General features: G+C 41.0%; 2 protein-coding genes across 2 annotated transcripts; both read left to right on the top strand.

Annotated features, from left to right (window-relative positions):
• Positions 1–1,504: 1,504 nt before the first annotated feature.
• Positions 1,505–2,404, top strand: LOC311188373 (putative vomeronasal receptor-like protein 4; the record flags this gene model as incomplete). Its single annotated transcript, XM_084259475.1, has 1 exon — positions 1,505–2,404. One exon carries the CDS (start codon positions 1,505–1,507, stop codon positions 2,402–2,404), a length of 900 nt encoding a protein of 299 aa, XP_084115601.1.
• A 9,938-nt stretch (positions 2,405–12,342) lies between these two features.
• On the top strand, positions 12,343–16,063 carry LOC311188372 (putative vomeronasal receptor-like protein 4; the record flags this gene model as incomplete). The annotated part of the gene is made up of 2 exons (XM_084259474.1): positions 12,343–12,456; positions 15,164–16,063. The coding sequence occupies 2 exons, from the start codon at positions 12,343–12,345 to the stop codon at positions 16,061–16,063; spliced, it is 1,014 nt and encodes a 337-aa protein (XP_084115600.1).
• Positions 16,064–17,565: the final 1,502 nt, after the last annotated feature.

Raw genomic sequence — 17,565 nt, 5'->3', positions numbered from 1 at the left:
TTTGCAGCTCAGTCATCTAGTAGCTAAGTTATTCCATTTTTACACTCTTAACACATACCAACTCAAATCTCTCTCCAGGTTGGTTTATAAACTCATCTCTGTGATGAACATGCAGCTGACATCCAAATCACATGCTTCTGTAATTTATTCACAAGTTTGTTAAACATTTAATTGCAGTACTATGCTGGTCACTCAGAAGCCAGACAGAAGGGGAGCCAGACTGTCCTGCAGAATCAGGACTCCACTGCAGATTCAGGGAGGACACAGGTAAACAGGCCGTGGGGACAGATCCCAGGAGCTCAGGGAGAGTCACCACATAAAATTCTAACTTTCTGTGTGTGGGGACGGGAGTTAGCTCTGTAATGGGGGTGGCTGGGGCAAGAGCAGCTCAGCATGAAGAGTTTATACAAATATTGGGGGGACAGTTGAAGGTAATAAAGATATAAGTAAGAAGAAGAGGAAGCCCAACTGTGGAGGAAAATATATTTAGGTGTATGAATGACAGGTGAAGCCACATATGGTTTGCAGGAGGTTTCCAGGGCTCTTCTATAATGCAGAAGGAGAAGGAACAGAGGAAGCAACGCTAATTTGCAAAGTGGTTACAAATCACAATGGCAAATATTAAAGGGCTTGACCTAAGGGTGGGGTTCTTCAGATTGAAAAAGGTCACTAGATTAGAAAAAGAAATTAAATCAGACCAGTTTGAGTCTATTGAATGAAATGCTAGGATGGGGAATCCTTTTCTGCTGACTTGTTGGGAAGTGCTGGCAGAAGGAGAGAATGAGACTAGGAAAGACAGAGGAAAACATCACTTCACTCTGCTCCAAAGCCAGGGGAGATCAGGAATGCAGATTTACCATAGAGATAGAGACTCCTGCCTCAGGGCACTTTCCTACCCCTTTGCCAGGAGAGGGAAGTCACATAAGCTCCTCTGTGAAACTACTGTCATTTAGCAAAGTATATTTCTTTGGACAAAACACAACTCATTGAAGCCACACATGCAAAGTGTCTGAGGAATGAGTGTGTGGGCTGTAAAGGGGCGGTGGGTGGGCACCAGCACCATCCATTACTGTCAGGCAATTTGCCAGGTGTGGGTAGTGAGGGAGAAGGAAGCAGCTGAGTTGAGAGCATTATAGCTTAGAGGCCCACTGGGTGGTACTGCCCTGGGCTAAGCTATTGTCAGGGAGGAATAAGTCATGTGAGCTTCAGGCATGAGGGACACAGAGAAGGCCCTTTGGAAAGGTGGGCAGATTCACTGGTGTGGCCTTTATGGGAGATGCTTAATTGTCATTATCACTGTTGGTGTCAACTGAACCAGCAGGAAAAGAAGAACAAAGAGCAAAGAGTAATTCATGGCCAAGCCAGGGCAGAACCATACACGTGTATTTCCTTCAGATTGAGACTATTTGTGTCACTAGAGCAGACAGGAAGCCAGAGACCTCAAACATGTCATTCTGACTTACTTTTGTCTCAAACTTTCTCCTTGTTCTGTTCCTGAAGTCAGATGACTTGGACCTTCATCCAGAGATTACTCTTCCTTTGTTTTCTTGGACATGGAATTGTGGGCAACGTCCTTATCCTAGGGGGACATTTATATGCTTTTATCATGGGGCCCGAGAGGAAATCTATTGACCTTATCCTCATCCACTTGGCCTTCGCAAATACAGTCATTGTTTGTACCAAGGGAAGCAGATATGTAAGCACAGTATTTCATCTGGGAAATGTCCTAGGTGATGCTGGTTGCAAGATTATGATTTATCTGGGGAGGGTGGCCCGGGGCCTCTCCATCTGCACCACCTGTCTCCTCAGTGTGGTCCAGGCCATCACCATCAGTCCCAGGACCACCTCCTGGAGAAAGCTCAAGCCAAGGTCTGCATGGCAAGTGCTTCCCTGTCTCCTGCTCTTTTGGGTCTTCAATTTCCTGATCAGCTCTAACCTGCTCTTCTACATCACAGCAGCCCAGAGCACCAACAGCTCTGCACTTGGTCTTGATTTTGAACATTGTGATATTCTTCCATCTGAGCAATTTGTGAGGTGGCTTTTCCTTACTCTGATGACTCTGCGGGATGTTGTCTTTCAGAGTCTGATGGGCTGGAGCAGCGGGTACATGGCCTTTCGCCTGTACCAGCATCATAAGTGTGTCCTTTATCTTCAGACCTCCAGGCTACAAGGAACTCCCAGTCCAGAGATGAGAGCTACCCAGAGTGTTCTCATGCTCATGAACTGCTTCCTTTTCTTTTATTGGGCAGATTTCATTTTCTCCTTCTACATTGGCTCCTTCTTGACAAATAGATACAGAGTTTGCTGTATTAAAATTTTTCTAACTTTTGGTTATGCCAGTCTCAGCCCCATAGTGCTGCTGAGCAGGGATATCCACGTCGCTAAATGCTGGCGAGCTCAATGAAAACAGGGGTCGCTCTTACATCCATGCCTCCAGGAAAGACTGGGATGTTACTTTGAGGGGTTCCTTCCCCTTCATCTATGTCAAACTGTTCAAGGTTTATAAGAACAGTTTTTTTTTTTTTTTCTTGTCTTAGGAGAGTCCTGGAATGAGTCCATCTTAAACTGTTACTGGAGTTCCAGTAAGTGATGAAGACAGACTCTTTCCTGCTGCCATTCAACCCTCGCTAACACATGGCTGTTATGTTCTTGTTGCACAGCCAGTGAGAATATGTTGGTTTTTATTTGAGAGAACGATTTGGAGATATGAGTACCTTGCATATATACTTGTATTTTCTTATCAATGGAATGGGGAGTCAAAGTTCATTTTCAAAATGCTGTCTGCAGAGTTGGGGTAAGACCATGCAGGAGAGGGAGAGAGCCAGGATTGCTGAACATACTCTGTTTTACAATTTTGACTCTAAAATTCTTCAAAAATTGTATATCATTTTAAAAATTAAAAACTTCACTCTGTCAAAATTTTAAGCAAGTGGAAAGAAAAAAGTAACAATTGCATGTTAATTGCTGGCAAAGTCACACAAAGAAGCATTGCAAATGACTAAGCATAACATTTTCTACTGCTTTTCTTTTTGTTTTTCATTTTTTATCTTCTATTTGAAGTCTAACATTTCATTATGACCTTGGTATTTGTTGCTGACAATCAACATGTGTAAATACTACTTTGTCTTTGTCAACTAACAATCTGCCCTTCAGCACACCATTGTCCCCATTTTCCTGACTTATCTCCTCTGCCTCTTCTGGTAACCACTAATTGTCCTATTGTCCCATAGTTGATTTTTGTTTCCTTTAATCCAACTGTTTTTCCTCTGCATATGCCACAAAGGTAAAGTCGTATGATATTTGTCTTTGTCTAGCTATTTCCACCTTCCTTACTTCCCTCTAGGCCCATGAAAATTATTGCAAATGCAGCATTTTTTCTTTTTGGTAGTATTTTCACCCATGAGTAGTGTTTTTGTATTTTTTAAAAAAGATTTATTTATTTATGCATACAAGAGGTGTGGTGCAGACCACAGGTGGTAAGAGTATTCACCAGACACATTGGGGCACAGAACAGGCAGATTGAGTGAAATACACTGCTGTGGGGAGCAGCAGGGGACTCCGGTGAGGTCTGCTTTGCCATGTGGGTTGCTCCCTGGCAGGCCAGGGATCCAACTCATGCTGCAGAGGCTGGAATTCCTTCATAGTGCGGTGCTTTAACCCCTTATGCAACCAGGGGCGCCCTGGTTTTTTTTATTTTACATTGTAAATACTAACGCTGGGAGAATTCGATGCATGGTATTTCAATTGTTAACTTTTTCAGAAATATTCCATGCTTCTTTCCATAATAGCTACATTCCCACCAACAGGTCTTCATGGTTCCTTCATCTCTACATCCTAATCTACACTTGTTACTTGTCTTTTACATAATGTCCGTTCTCTCAGGTGTGAGGTGGTATCTCCTTGTGTTGCTTTACATTTCTCTGGTAATAAACTATGATAAACATCTTTTCATGAAGCGTAGCATTTGATTGCATATTCCTAAGGGTATCTGTGTAAAGACAAAAACAATCACTAAGTTTTCTGAAATGTCTAGCAAAAGCATTATTATATGGCTATATATGATAAAGCAAAGAATTACTTATGCCCGTGAAAGTAACCTAGATTTTCAGTATAAAGGAAGACATAAAACAAGATTTAAAATATAAAGAAATAGTTGTTAAAGACAAAGTTATAGATGAAAAGGATAAGTATGAAAGGCTGTAGATAAAATTTCTGTAATATTTCACTTCAGTTGGATAGTTTGGTAGAAGTCATGACATATTTCTGTTTTTCTAAATGATATCTGTATAGATACTACCTCTGTCCACTCTAAAGGTCTAGAAGAACTGACATCTCGATAGAGCCCAGATTATGCTTTTTAAATTGTTGCTCATGAAGGTGATTAGACTGGATCTGAAATAGTCGTGCAAGCCAGGGATAGGGCAGGAAATCTGGGGGGACCTTGCTGTACCTAACAGTGGGCAAACTGTCAAAGACACTGAGGTCCTGTCCAGGTAGCACAGGAGTCATCTGGAAGGGACCACCATTGGCCAAAGTGAGTTCGTGTCAGCACTTCTTTGGTGCACGCTATATTCAGGGCCATCAAACCCTTGATGAGCAAGTGTTTCTTTATGGAAGCTGTGCAGCTAAACATGAGGAGTGGTAGCTTTAGAATATCACCATTTTGCAAAATCCCCAAAATAAGCGGTAATCTGCACATTGTCATCTCTCAATTCTTCACTCTAAGGGGAGAGCTTGGTGAAGTTTTTCTTTTCCGGAGTTGGCAAGTGAGAGAAAGTGCTTCTGATAAAGGGAAAGGCAAAGAGATTAAACGTTGCACCATGCACAGCCTAAGCTTTCTGAAAGAGGAGGTAAGAAACCTCACTTGCTGTCATCATTACTGAACTTTGTCATGAGTCTGGCTTCCTCCATGAACTCTTGTGAATGATTCTATGAATTGATGCAACTTCCTTGCTTTTTAATGGCTGCATATTGTTTCCCTCAAGAAATGCATTCCCTTGCTGTGCTAATTGCTCAATATCCCAATACAAGAAACTTTGCCAGAGCCTACTTGGCTGTCCTAAGATGCTCTCAGACCAGTGAATGACATCAGCATATGCCCCAATCCTTCATCCTTCACCCCTGCCTCTCCCAGGACCACCTGTATTTAGGCCTCATCCTGGCTTACCGGAGCTGAATTTTATAGGAACATGCAAGAGCTTGTCTCCTCAGGGTGAAAGGAAAATTTTCTCCTCACCAATTGTGGCTCAGATTCTACTTGCTCTTCTCACTGTCTATTAAAGGGTATTTTTCACGTTTCTGAATATTTTTATATGAACTCCATGTCTCCACTTCCAACCCCTTTCTTTTCTTCTATGCTATGAAAAGATTATTCCAACATTAACCCTTTTGTTATACCCTCCCACATCTCTTCCATGGCCAGTGTATAACTTAAGTTTTATTAGTTATTACCAAATATTTTTCAAAGGCACACTCACATGGTAATCCAAAAATAGAAAATGAATAAAAGTCATTTTAATTTGCATAAAGTAGGAGTACACTAAATCTGTGTTCATCAAATTCTTAATAAGATCACCTAAATGTATAAATTATATCTTTCTCTATTAGGACACATGTATGGCTACACATATCTCTCCAAATATTCCCCTGCATATCTGGTTTTTATCAGAATAAAACCATAAGGTTATTTTAGAATTCAAATAAAATAAACCATTTTAATATGCATACATTTGAGACATTTTAGATCTCCAATACCAAAGAAATTGTATAATTACAAATCAAATTATTTCTTTTTTCCCAAAGATTTATTTTTATACAAGAGCTAGTGTAAAGGACAGAGATGCAGGAGGGTGAGCAGGGAGCAGAACAGGCAGGCTCAACACTGATGATAAAGAACTTATCACAAAAATCTACAAAGAGCTGATGAGACTCAACAAAAACAGGTACATAATTCAGTCAAAAAATGGGCAGAAGTGCTAAAAAGAAACTTCTCCAAATTATTAGAGCATCAGAAGTAGTCGCTTCAGAGCATTTGAAACAATTCTCTATGTTGATAACATTAAGAAAGCTCAATCTCTGAAGTGCAGAGTCTGGTATACAGAAGGGGCCTGTTAGGATGCAGGCCTTCTCGATTTTTTGATGTAGGTCTGGTTATATGCATGTGAAGCTACTCATATAACTCATTGTGATGTTCATTTATGTTTGTGGCTAAACATGCCACTGTTCTAGAAGTTTATGTCCTGCAGTCACGGTGCAGACTTAGATTGGCTTGACAAGTGTGCAGTTCAGACCCTGAGAAGTGTTCTGGGGCCCCTATACCATTACAGATATGGCTCCTTCCTCGCCTGTCATTAAACAGTTGGGCAGCTGATTTTGACATTCATCACTGCCCAACAATGCAGACTCCATGAAAATGCCTCTGTGATAACTCCACATCACCTTCCCTTCTGAATGTCAGGGGACCCTTCCCCGGGTCTAACAGTTCTGAAGTTCCAGTTTCATTCACTCATCAAAGAAATTAATTTTAAAAAATGACTAGGCTTTTTAAAAAATGAACCCATTTTATTCATTTCAGTCTTCATGAAATAAGGATTTTATGTTTACAACTTCATTGCATACTGTGCCTGGCACATAATGGACTCCCAAGAAATATCTGGGGACATAATTGTTGTTGCAGTGATTCTATGAGGTGCCGCAGGAATCTCCAGGATTCTCTGAAGCTCCCTTGGGGTTGGAGCCTGTCCACTTGCTGGAGCTTGCGTCCCTGAGCTCAGCATGCTCTCAGGACTTTGGAGCAGAGGCACCCGGAAAAAGGGAGCATTTCATAAATATCCACATCCAGTTGTTTGGTATACTCCCCACCCACACAGCACTGCTCTGCTGGCCCTCGAAAAGAATACTAATTTTTTTTTCTTTCTGGCTTATTTCACTGAGCATGATCCCTTCCAGCTCCATCCATGTTGCTGCAAATGGCATGAGTTTATCTTTTTTGATTGCTGAGTAATATTCCATGGTGTATATGTACCACATCTTCTTGATCCAGTCATCTGTTTTTGGGCATTTGGGTTTTTTCCATAGCTTACCTATTGTAAATAGTGCTGCAATAAACATAGGGGTGCAGGTGTCCTTTTGAATTAATGTTTTTGTGTTCTTTGGGTAGATCCCTAGGAGTGGAATTGCTGGATAGTATGGATGCTCCATTTCTAGTAGTTTGAGATACTTCCTTACAGCTTTCCATGGTGGTTGCACCAGTCTGCACTCCCACCAGCAGTGTACCGGATGGTCACGCTTATACCAGGGATGGAGAGGATCCAAATACAGGATCAGGAGAAAAAACTATAATAAAGTAAAAATCAAATTCAGAGACATATTGGAGGAGAGGAGATAGGAGTAAGATCAAAACAGGGGTGGGAAGAGCCTAAGGGACCATGGTGATAGTTCATGGGTGAATGGGTGGTCGGAATTTCACAGGGACTATACCCAAGATGAAAATGCATACATTGTACAAAAATGAAAAATGATGGAAAAAATTATATAAAATTTTTAAAAATGCTCATGTTGACTCTTCCATGGAGATTGTATTCTCAGGCATGGAATCTGAGCACTCCTAGAAGCATCTAATAAACCTGCACTGACTTTGATCTTTTCTTGGGAAAGGTGAGGCCACACCTTTGATTCACACCCACTCTGACCTGTTGAATTAGCCCCTGGAAATGTGCATTCTGTACAGTAAACTTCACTTATTTCTGCTTTTGTTTTTATTATATTTTCACTTCATCCGTGTTTTGGTTTTCTGGTTATCATTCTTGTTTCTTAGACATTTAGGTTATTGATGTCAACCTCTCTTCTTTTCTAAGACAAGCATTTAATGCTACACATTTCATTGCGAGTCATTCCATTATGGATATCTTCCATTTTCATTGAATTAAGTTGAAAATATTCGCAACATTTCCTTTCAGACTCTTTTTGTCCCCCCTTGTTATTCATAGCATGTTGCTTCATTTCAAAATATTTAGAGATTTTCCAGTTATATTTCAGTAACTATTAAGTTTTGCTTGAATACACCATGGTCCTCAAATACTTTTATGATGTCAATTATTATAGCTGTGTTAACATTTCTTTTAAAACCCAAGATAGACCATTTATATTGAAGCTAATTATTTATATAGTTGATTTAAATAGACCATCTTGTTATATTGTTTCCTCTTTTCCCAAAATCATATTTTTCTTTCCCATTTTTCTTTCCCATTTCATATAGTTCATGCTGGAGCTCCTTCTGTTGAATGACAGGGCAGCAAAGAAAGATGTCTGTAGTGGAACTGGGGCCCCAGAACAATTCTCAGGGTCTGGGCTACACACATGTCACCCCATGCTAGGTCTCCACTGTGAGAACAGGACATGACATTCTGGAGCAAGTGGCATTATTTGGCAGTAAATTTTTGAAGTTACGCATTTTTAAAAAGTAAAGCATAACTAAGGATACTGATCATGAATTCTCTCAGTATTTTTATGGAAAAATCTTTATTTTTTCCTCTTAAAAATATTAACTTTGAAATTATAATATAGCTTTAAATTACAGAGAAATTTCACAGATAAATACAGAGAGTTCCCACCTACCCTCACTCAGTTTCCCTACTGTCAATATTCATGAATAACCATGATACACTTGTCACAACAGGAGCCAACACTGGAACCAACACTGGAACATAACTACTAACTTCAACCCAGATTTCATTTGAATTTTACTAGTTTTTCCAGTAATGTCCCCTTTCTTTCTTTTCTTTAAAGATTTATTTATTTATGCATGTAAGAACTGGGGCACAGGCCAGAGGTGTGTGTGGGGGGCGGGGGATAAGAGGATTTACCAGAGACAGAGTGGGGAGCAGTACAGGTGTATCTACTGAAATACACTGTTGAGGGGAGCAGCAGGAGGGACAGAGGAGGTCTGCTGTGCCATGTTGGCCAGCTTGATAGCTTCATAGTGCTGAGACTTAACCCCATTAGGAAGGCCCTAATGTCCCCTTTCTTTTCAAGGACCCTATCAACATACCTCATTCCATGTCATCATGTGTCTCCTTACTCTCAGGTGCTCCCTGAAAACTTCCCAATATTTCCTGGTGTTTCATGGCCTTCACAATTTTGGGGAGCCCTGACAAGTATTCTGTAAAATTCTCTTACTTTGGGTGTCTGATGGCTCCTTTAGTATCAAAATGGGATTGTGAGCTTGGGGAGAGAGGACCACATCAGTGAAGTGCCCTTCATCTCATCTTATCAGAGTATGTGATATTACACTTCGCCACCTGTGACATTAAATGAGCGGAGCAGACAAAGGTAGATGAGTTGGGTTTTGCCCTGTAAAGTGACTATATTGCACCCTTTCTATACCCTGCTCTTTTAAGTGAGTCAATGTATGCCACCTTCCCGTAAGGGGAGAGGATGATGAACATCCACCTTCTTGAAGAGAGAGTGTTTATATAAACTACCTGGAATGTTTCAGTAATGAAGAATTTCACCTACTTCCTAGGATATATTTATTTGCTTATTTAACATATTTAACATTATGGATGGGGCTGGACATTCAGAAGACGAGATGTATTTCATGAAGTGGTGTATTTCATGGGGTCTGCATTGCCTGGCAGTGATGAATGTCAAAATCACTGCCCTCCTTTGCTGGAGTCCCTACTGCTGAATGACAGGTGAGAAAGGGGTCATGTCTGTAATGGTACAGGAGCCCCAGAACAATTCTCAGGGTCTGGGCTGCACACATGTCACCCTGAGCTAGGTCTCCACTGTGACTGCAGGACATAAACTTCTAGGCCTGTGACATGGATTGGCCATACATTTTTGGAAATACACATTTTTTTTTAAATTTTTATTTTGTTTTCCTTTTTTTAATACTATTTGCTTTCTTTTCTCAAGTGTAGTCCCCATAGAATTTCCACCACCATTTACCCATGTACCATCACCATAATCCTTGTACTCACAAATACTTTAATTCAAAAGGATACCTGTAGCCCTATGTTTATTGCAGTACTATTTACAATAGGTAAAACTTGGAAACAACCCATGTGGATCAAAAAGATGTGGTACATAGACACAATAGACTACTATTCAGCATTCAAAAAATAAACTCAAGCCATTCACAGCAACATGGATGGAGCTAGAAGAGATTATGCTCAGTGAAATAAGTGAGAAGGAAAAAGAAAAATAAGGGATGGTTTCACTTATAGGAGGAATAAAGGGGAACCAAATAAAAGATCAGGAAAAACAACAACAACAATTTAAAAACTTCAAGTAAACAAAAATAAAACACAAAACTATAAATCAGAGACATTCTGCAGGGAAGGGCAAGGGATAAGGATCAGAGTGGGGTGGGAGGAGTACAATAGAAATACACATTTTATAGATTAAAGAACTAGACATAAGACCTGAAACCATAAAATACATAGAAGGAAATATAGGCAAAACACTACATGACGTGCACCTCAAAGACATCTTTACAGACACATCACCCAAAGCAGTGATAGTGAAGGCAAAGATAAGCAGCTGGGACTACATCAAATTGAAGAGCTTCTGCACAGCAAAAGAGAGAATAACGAAAACAAAGAGACTGACTGGGAGAAAATTTTTGCACCCAACACTAATGATAAAGGACTGATCACAAAATATACAAAGAGCTGATGAGCCTCAACAAAAAAAAAGAAAATAATCCAGTCAAAAAATGGGCAGAAGGCTAAAAAGAAACTTCTCCAAAGAGGAAATGCAAATGGCCAACAGGCGTATGAAAAAGTGTTCAACATCACTTGTAATCAGGGAAATGCAAATCAAAATTATAAGGAGATACCATCCTACACCAGTGAGAATGGCACATATTAAAAAAACTAGCAACAACAAATGTTGGCAAGGATGTGGAGAAAAAGGAACTGTCCTGCACTGCTGGTAGGAGTGCAAACTGGTCCAAACACTGTGGAGAGCTGTGTGGAGATTTCCTGACCTACTACAGATAGAGCTTCCGCCTGATCCAGCAATTCCACTCCTAGGTATTTATCCAAAGGACACAGAAACATTAATTCAAAAGAGGACCTGCACCCCTATGTTTATAGCAGCACTATTTCCGATAGCTAACCTATGGAAACAACCCAAATGCCCAAAAATAAATGACTGGATCAAGAAGACGTGGTACATATACACAATGGACTATTACTCAGCAATCAAAAAAGATAAACTCATGCCATTTGCAGCAACATGGATGGAGCTGGAAGGGATCATGCTCAGCAAAATAAGCCAGAAAGAAAAAGAAAAATACCAGATGGTCTCACTCATAGCAGGAATTTAGAAAACTCAAATAAGGGTTTTAAGGAAAAAGACTAACTGCAATAAAGTAAAATTCAAAATCAACAAACAACTATAGACCAGAGACACACTGAAGTGGGGGACGGGGTGGGGGGAGGAGAAGAGGGATTAGGATCAGAAAAAGGGGGTGTGAATTGTACTGGGAATATAACGGAAGTGAAAATGCATAGATTATGCAAAAATAAAGTGATGTAAGAATTATATAAAATAAAATAATTCATAAAAAAAAGAAATACACATTTAAAAAAAAGTAAAGCCAACATAAGTGAACATCTCAATAAGTTTTATGAATTGCTTCAATTGCATATAACTACAACTAAGTCAATAAATTGACAAGGCCTGTACCCTAAGAGGCCCCTTCTGCATACTAGACACTGGACTCCAGAGAATGAATTTTCTTACACTCAAGGATAGAATGTTATTGACATAGAGAATTGTTTCAATGCTCTGAAAATGACCAGTTCTGATATTCAGATGCCCTGCTGATTCTTCCAGATTGTTCCTGAGCTGTGATGGTGACAAGGAAGGGACGCAGGAGTGGTGATGATTCCAGGGACCTGGATTCCCCCACAGCTGTGCTTGGGGAACTGCCCTCTCCCCTGCCTCCCACTCACCACCACACTTTTGCTGTCACTGGGATGAGGCTGTTTGTGGGCTAAGCAATTAGGAAGCACCAGGGAGGGAGAGCTGCGCCCCAGAGATGGGTGTTGTGCACAGAGGCCATGGGCCCCAGCCAGGCCCCACATGTGACACTAACATCTTGACCGCAGGGAGAGTGAGGCTGAGCATGGACCTCAGGGAGGATAAAGGGCCTGGCACCGCTGCTGTGCCAGCCCCTGCCAGATCCCTGCTGCTCTGCAGCCAGGTGAGTGTCCTGAGAACTGCAGGTGCTGCCTTTGCCTTGGGAAGAGAGGCTTCTGGGGCAGGGCTGCAGGCCAGGCATGGGGTGGGGAGGTCCTCTGCACTCAGGGGGAGGAAGGTGGCAGGACCATGGAGGAGAGCCCGCTCTTCCAGCTGCCCCAGAGTCATCTGCTCTCTCTGCAGCATGAGGAGCTGTCAGGAGATGTGTTTGCTGTGGGTGCCCGAGCTGCCCCCTGCACTCAGGTGAGGCAGGCAAAGGGGCTCAGAGGCCAAGGTGTTTCACCAGGGTGGAAGCGCTTATTCTCCGTGGTCCCCAGCACCCCTGCAGCGGTGGGTGTTTATTGAAGTCGTGTGTGTCACTTCTGGTGTCCTTTTTGCTTTGCAGCATAGAATACACATGTTTTCTTTATTAAGATTATGTTTATTCTCATGCTATCCTTTCCAGCCCTCACATAGCCAACAGTACATTATTCTAGAGATTTGAAAAGCAGATGTGTGACAAATCACCACATCAATAGATGTTTTTTAGAACATGATCTTCATGCTGCTAGGTACTAAAATAAGTCCTATATTTGTATCTTATATATTATATATTGCAATGTATCACCCATCTTTACAATGAGAACATTGTGCCTTAAAAGTTCGGATGCTTAATGGCATCCAGAGTGGAATTGGGAAGGGCAGGCATTGACCACAGAGAGATGGCTGCGAGCTTGTACTTGTGAACTCTGCAGGTATCTTTCTTCAATTTAATGATTCTGTTAAAGCATCAGGTATAGGCTTATCCCTCCCCACCAATGAACAGAAAACCCTGACTCACCACATTCAAAAGAACATACATTTTTTTATCCTGTTACTAGAAAAGCATCTGAAGACTTATTGAAAACTCGCCAACATAGCCCAGAAGAGGTGTTAATGCACGGGCTTTTGCATTCCTTCATTGATGCTTTTCAGGGAAACAAAGAAAATTCCATTTAAGAAGCTATGTTATTGGTGCTTCATAGAACACAGAGATAGCTGAGAAAATAGGAGTCACATGAGAAGCAGTAAAACCTGGAAATTTTCATAGCTTTCAGATTCTTCAAGGACAGTCCATCTCATTCACTGACTCAAAGGAGGTTTTGCACCTCAGTCATCTAGTAGCTAAGTCACTCAGTTTTTACACTCTTAACACACACCAACTCATTTATCTCTCCAGGATGTTTTATGAGCTGTTCTCTGTGATGAACATGCAGTTGACAACTAGAATCACATGTTTCTTTTAGTAATTTATTCACAAGGTAGTTAAACATTTAATTGCTGGTACTCTGATGGTCACTCAGAAGCCAGACAGAAGGGGAACCACTCCCCAGGACTCCACGGCAGAACCAGGGAGGACACAGGTAAACAGGCTGTGGGGGCAGGTCCAAGGAGCTCAGGAAGAGTCATCACATAAAATTCTAACTTGCTGTGTGTGGGGACGGGAGTTAGCTCTGTAATGGGGGTGGCTGGGGGCAAGAGCAGCTCAGCATCAAGAGTTTATACATTTGGACTATAAAACCAGCTAGTGGTTACCTTAAGGAAAGATGGAAGGAGGGTGGCTAAATTGGAAAAAAAGGGGACATGGTACGGTTAAGGAAAGTTTTGAACTTTTAGGGGAAACCTTACTGTAGTGTATATATATATATATATATATATATATATATATATATATATATACACTATTCAGATGCCCTGCTGATTATATATATATATATATATGCTGATTGTTTTTCAACAAAGAACTCCTGACTTATATAATGTTATAATGTAACATTACTCAAATAAGCATAAATAAAAAATTTTAAAGAAATGCAAAAAAAAGAGTTTATACAGATTTTAGGGGGACAGTTGAAGGTAATAAAGATATAAGTAAGAAGAAGAGGAAGCCAAACTGCAGAGGAAAATATATTTAGGTTTATGAATGACAGGTGAAGCCACATATGGTGTGTAGGAGGTTTCCAGGGCGCTTCTATGATACAGAAGGAGAAGGAACAGAGGAAGCAACACTAATTTGCAAAGTGGTTAAAATCACAGTAGCAAATAATAAAGTGTTTGACCTACAGGGTGGGGTTCTTTAGATTGAAAAGAGTCACTAGATTAGAAAAAGAAATTTAGTAACACCAGTTTCAGTCTATGGAATGAAATGCTGGGATGGGGAATCCTTTTCTGCTGACTTGTTGGGAAGTGCTGGCAGGAGAAGGAAAGAATGAGACTAGGATAGACAGAAGAAAACATCACTTCACTCTGCTCCAAATCCAGGGGAGATCAGGAATGCAGATTTACCACAGAGATAGAGACTCCTGCCTCAGGGCACTTCCCTACCCCTTTGCCAGGAGAGGGAAGTCACATAAGCTCCTCTGTGAAACTACTGTCATTTAGCAAAGTATATTTCTTTGGAGAAAACACAACTCATTGAAGCCACACATGCAAAGTGTCTGAGGAATGAGTGTGTGGACTGTAAAGGGATGGTGGGTGGGCACCAGCATCATCCATTACTGTCAGGCAATTTGCCAGGTGTGGGTAGTGAGGGAGAAGGAAGCAGCTGAGTTGAGAGCATTATAGCTTAGAGGCCCACTGGATGGTACTGCCCTGGCTAAGCTATTGTCAGGGAGGAATAAGTCATGTGAGCTTCAGGCATGAGGGACACAGAGAAGGCCCTTTGGAAAGGTGGGCAGATTCACTGGTGTGGCCTTTATGGGAGATGTTTAATTGTCATTATCACTGTTGGTGTCAACTGAAGCAGCAGGAAAGAAGAACAAAGAGCAAATAGTGAGGTGAGAGCCAGGCCAGGGCAGAACCACGCACATGTATTTCCTTCAGATTGAGACTATTTGTGTCACTAGAGCAGACAGGAAGCCAGAGACCTCAAACATGTCATTCTGACTTACTTTTGTCTCAAACTTTCTCCTTGTTCTGTTCCTGAAGTCAGATGACTTGGACCTTCATCCAGAGATTACTCTTCCTTTGTTTTCTTGGACATGGAATTGTGGGCAACGTCCTTATCCTAGGGGGATATTTATATACTTTTATCATGGGGCCCGAGAGGAAATCTATTGACCTTATCCTCATCCACTTGGCTTTTGCTAATACAGTCATTGTTTGTACCAAAGGAAGCAGATCTGTAAGCACAGTATTTCATCTTGGAATTGTCCTAGGTAACACTGGTTGCAAGATTGTAAATTATCTGGGGAGGGTGGCCCGGGGCCTCTCCATTTGCACCACCTGTCTCCTCAGCGTGGTCCAGGCCATCACCATCAGTCCCAGGACCACCTCCTGGAGAAAGCTCAAGCCAAGGTCTGCAAGGCAAGTGCTTCCCTGTCTCCTGCTCTTCTGGGTCTTCAATTTCCTGATCAGCTCTAACCTGCTCTTCTACATCACAGCAGCCCAGAGCACCAACAGCTCTGCACTTGGTCTTGATTTTGAACATTGTGATATTCTTCCATCTGAGCAATTTGTGAGGTGGCTTTTCCTCACTCTGATGACTCTGCGGGATGTTGTCTTTCAGAGTCTGATGGGCTGGAGCAGCGGGTACATGGCCTTTCGCCTGTACCAGCATCATAAGTGTGTCCTTTATCTTCAGACCTCCAGGCTACAAGGAACTCCCAGTCCAGAGATGAGAGCTACTCAGAGTGTCCTCTTGCTAATGACCTGCTTCCTTTTCTTTTATTGGGCAGATTTCATTCTCTCCTTCTACATTGGCTCCTTTTTGACAAAAAGCCATGTCATTTACTATATTAAAATGGTTCTAGGTTATGGTTATGCCAGTTTCAGCCCCGTAGTGCTGCTGAGCAGGGATATCCGCGTGACTAAATGCTGGCGAGCTCAATGAAAATAGGGGGTCCTTCTACATCCATGCCTCCAGGAAAGACGGGGATGTTACTTTGAGGGGTTCCTTCTCCTTCATTTCTATCTTACTGTTCAATTTTATAAGAACAGATTTTTTTTTTCTTGCCTTAAGAGAGTCCTGGAATGAGTCAATCTTAAGTTCTTTGTGGAATTCCTGTTAGTGATGAAGACAGACTCTTTCCGGCTTCCATTCAACCCTTCCTAGCACATGGCTGTTGTGTTCTTGTTGCACAGATAATGGGAATATGTTACTTCTTATTTGAAAGAACGATTTCGAAATATGAGTACCTTGCATTTGTACTTATATTTTCCTATCATAGGAATGGGGAGTCAAAGTTCATTTTCAAAATGCTGTCTGCAGAGTTGGGGTAAGACCATGCAGGAGAGGGAGAGAGCCATGATTGCTGAACACACCCTGTTTTACAATTTTGACTGTAAAATCATACAACAATTGTATATCATTTTAAAAATTAAAAATTTCACACTATCAAAATGTAAAGTAACTGAAACGAAGAAAGTTGCAATTGCATGTTAATTGCTGGCAAAGTCAGACAAAGAATCATTGCAAATGACTAAGCATAACATTTTCTACTGCTTTTGTTTTTGTTTTTCATTTTTTATCTTTTATTTGAAGTCTAACATTTCAGTGCTCGCTTGCGGCAGCACATATACTGAAGTCTAACATTTCATTATGACCTTGGTATTTATTGCTGACAATCAACATGTGTAAATACTGCTTTGTCTTTGTCAACTAACAATCTGCCCTTCAGCACGCCATTGTCCCCATGAAATCTGGGTTGTAGTCAGTAGTTGTGTTCCACTGTTGGTTCCAGTGTTGGCTCCTGTTGTGACAAGTATATCATAGTTATTGGTGAATATTAACAGTAGGGAAACTGAGAGGTTGGTGGGAACCCACTGTATTTATCTGTGCAATTTCTCTGTAATTTAAAGCTATATTATAATTTAAAAGTCAATATTTTTAAGAAAAAAATAAAGATTTTTCCATGAAAATACTGAGAGAATTCATGATCAGTATCCTTAGCTTTGCTTTATTTTTAAAAAATGTATAATTTCAAAAATTTACTGCAAGTAATGCCACTTGCTCCAGAAGGTCATGTCCTGTCCTCACAGTGGAGACCTACCACGGGGTGACATGTGTGCAGCCCAGACCCTGAAAATTGTTCTGGGGCCCCAGTTCCACTACAGACATCTTTCTTTGCTGCCCTGTCATTCAACAGAAGGAGCTCCAGCATGAACTACATGAAATGGGAAAGGAAACTCTTCAAGCGATTGAAATAGGAGTCAAAAGAAACATTCATCTGCACAAAGGAACAGTAATGATAAATATGCATCATAGATAGTACCCGATTCATTGAAAGCTAAGCAGAAAATAGCTATTTAAAATGGAAGAAAAATACGATTTTGGGAAAAGAGGAAACAATATAACAAGATGGTCTATTTAAATCAACTATATAAATAATTAGC

Source organism: Talpa europaea (assembly GCF_964194135.1).
Source record: "Talpa europaea genome assembly, chromosome: 2".
NCBI lineage: Eukaryota > Metazoa > Chordata > Mammalia > Eulipotyphla > Talpidae > Talpa > Talpa europaea.
The sequence above is the reverse complement of the archived record's forward strand: the minus strand, read 5'-3'. Positions and strand labels throughout refer to the sequence as shown.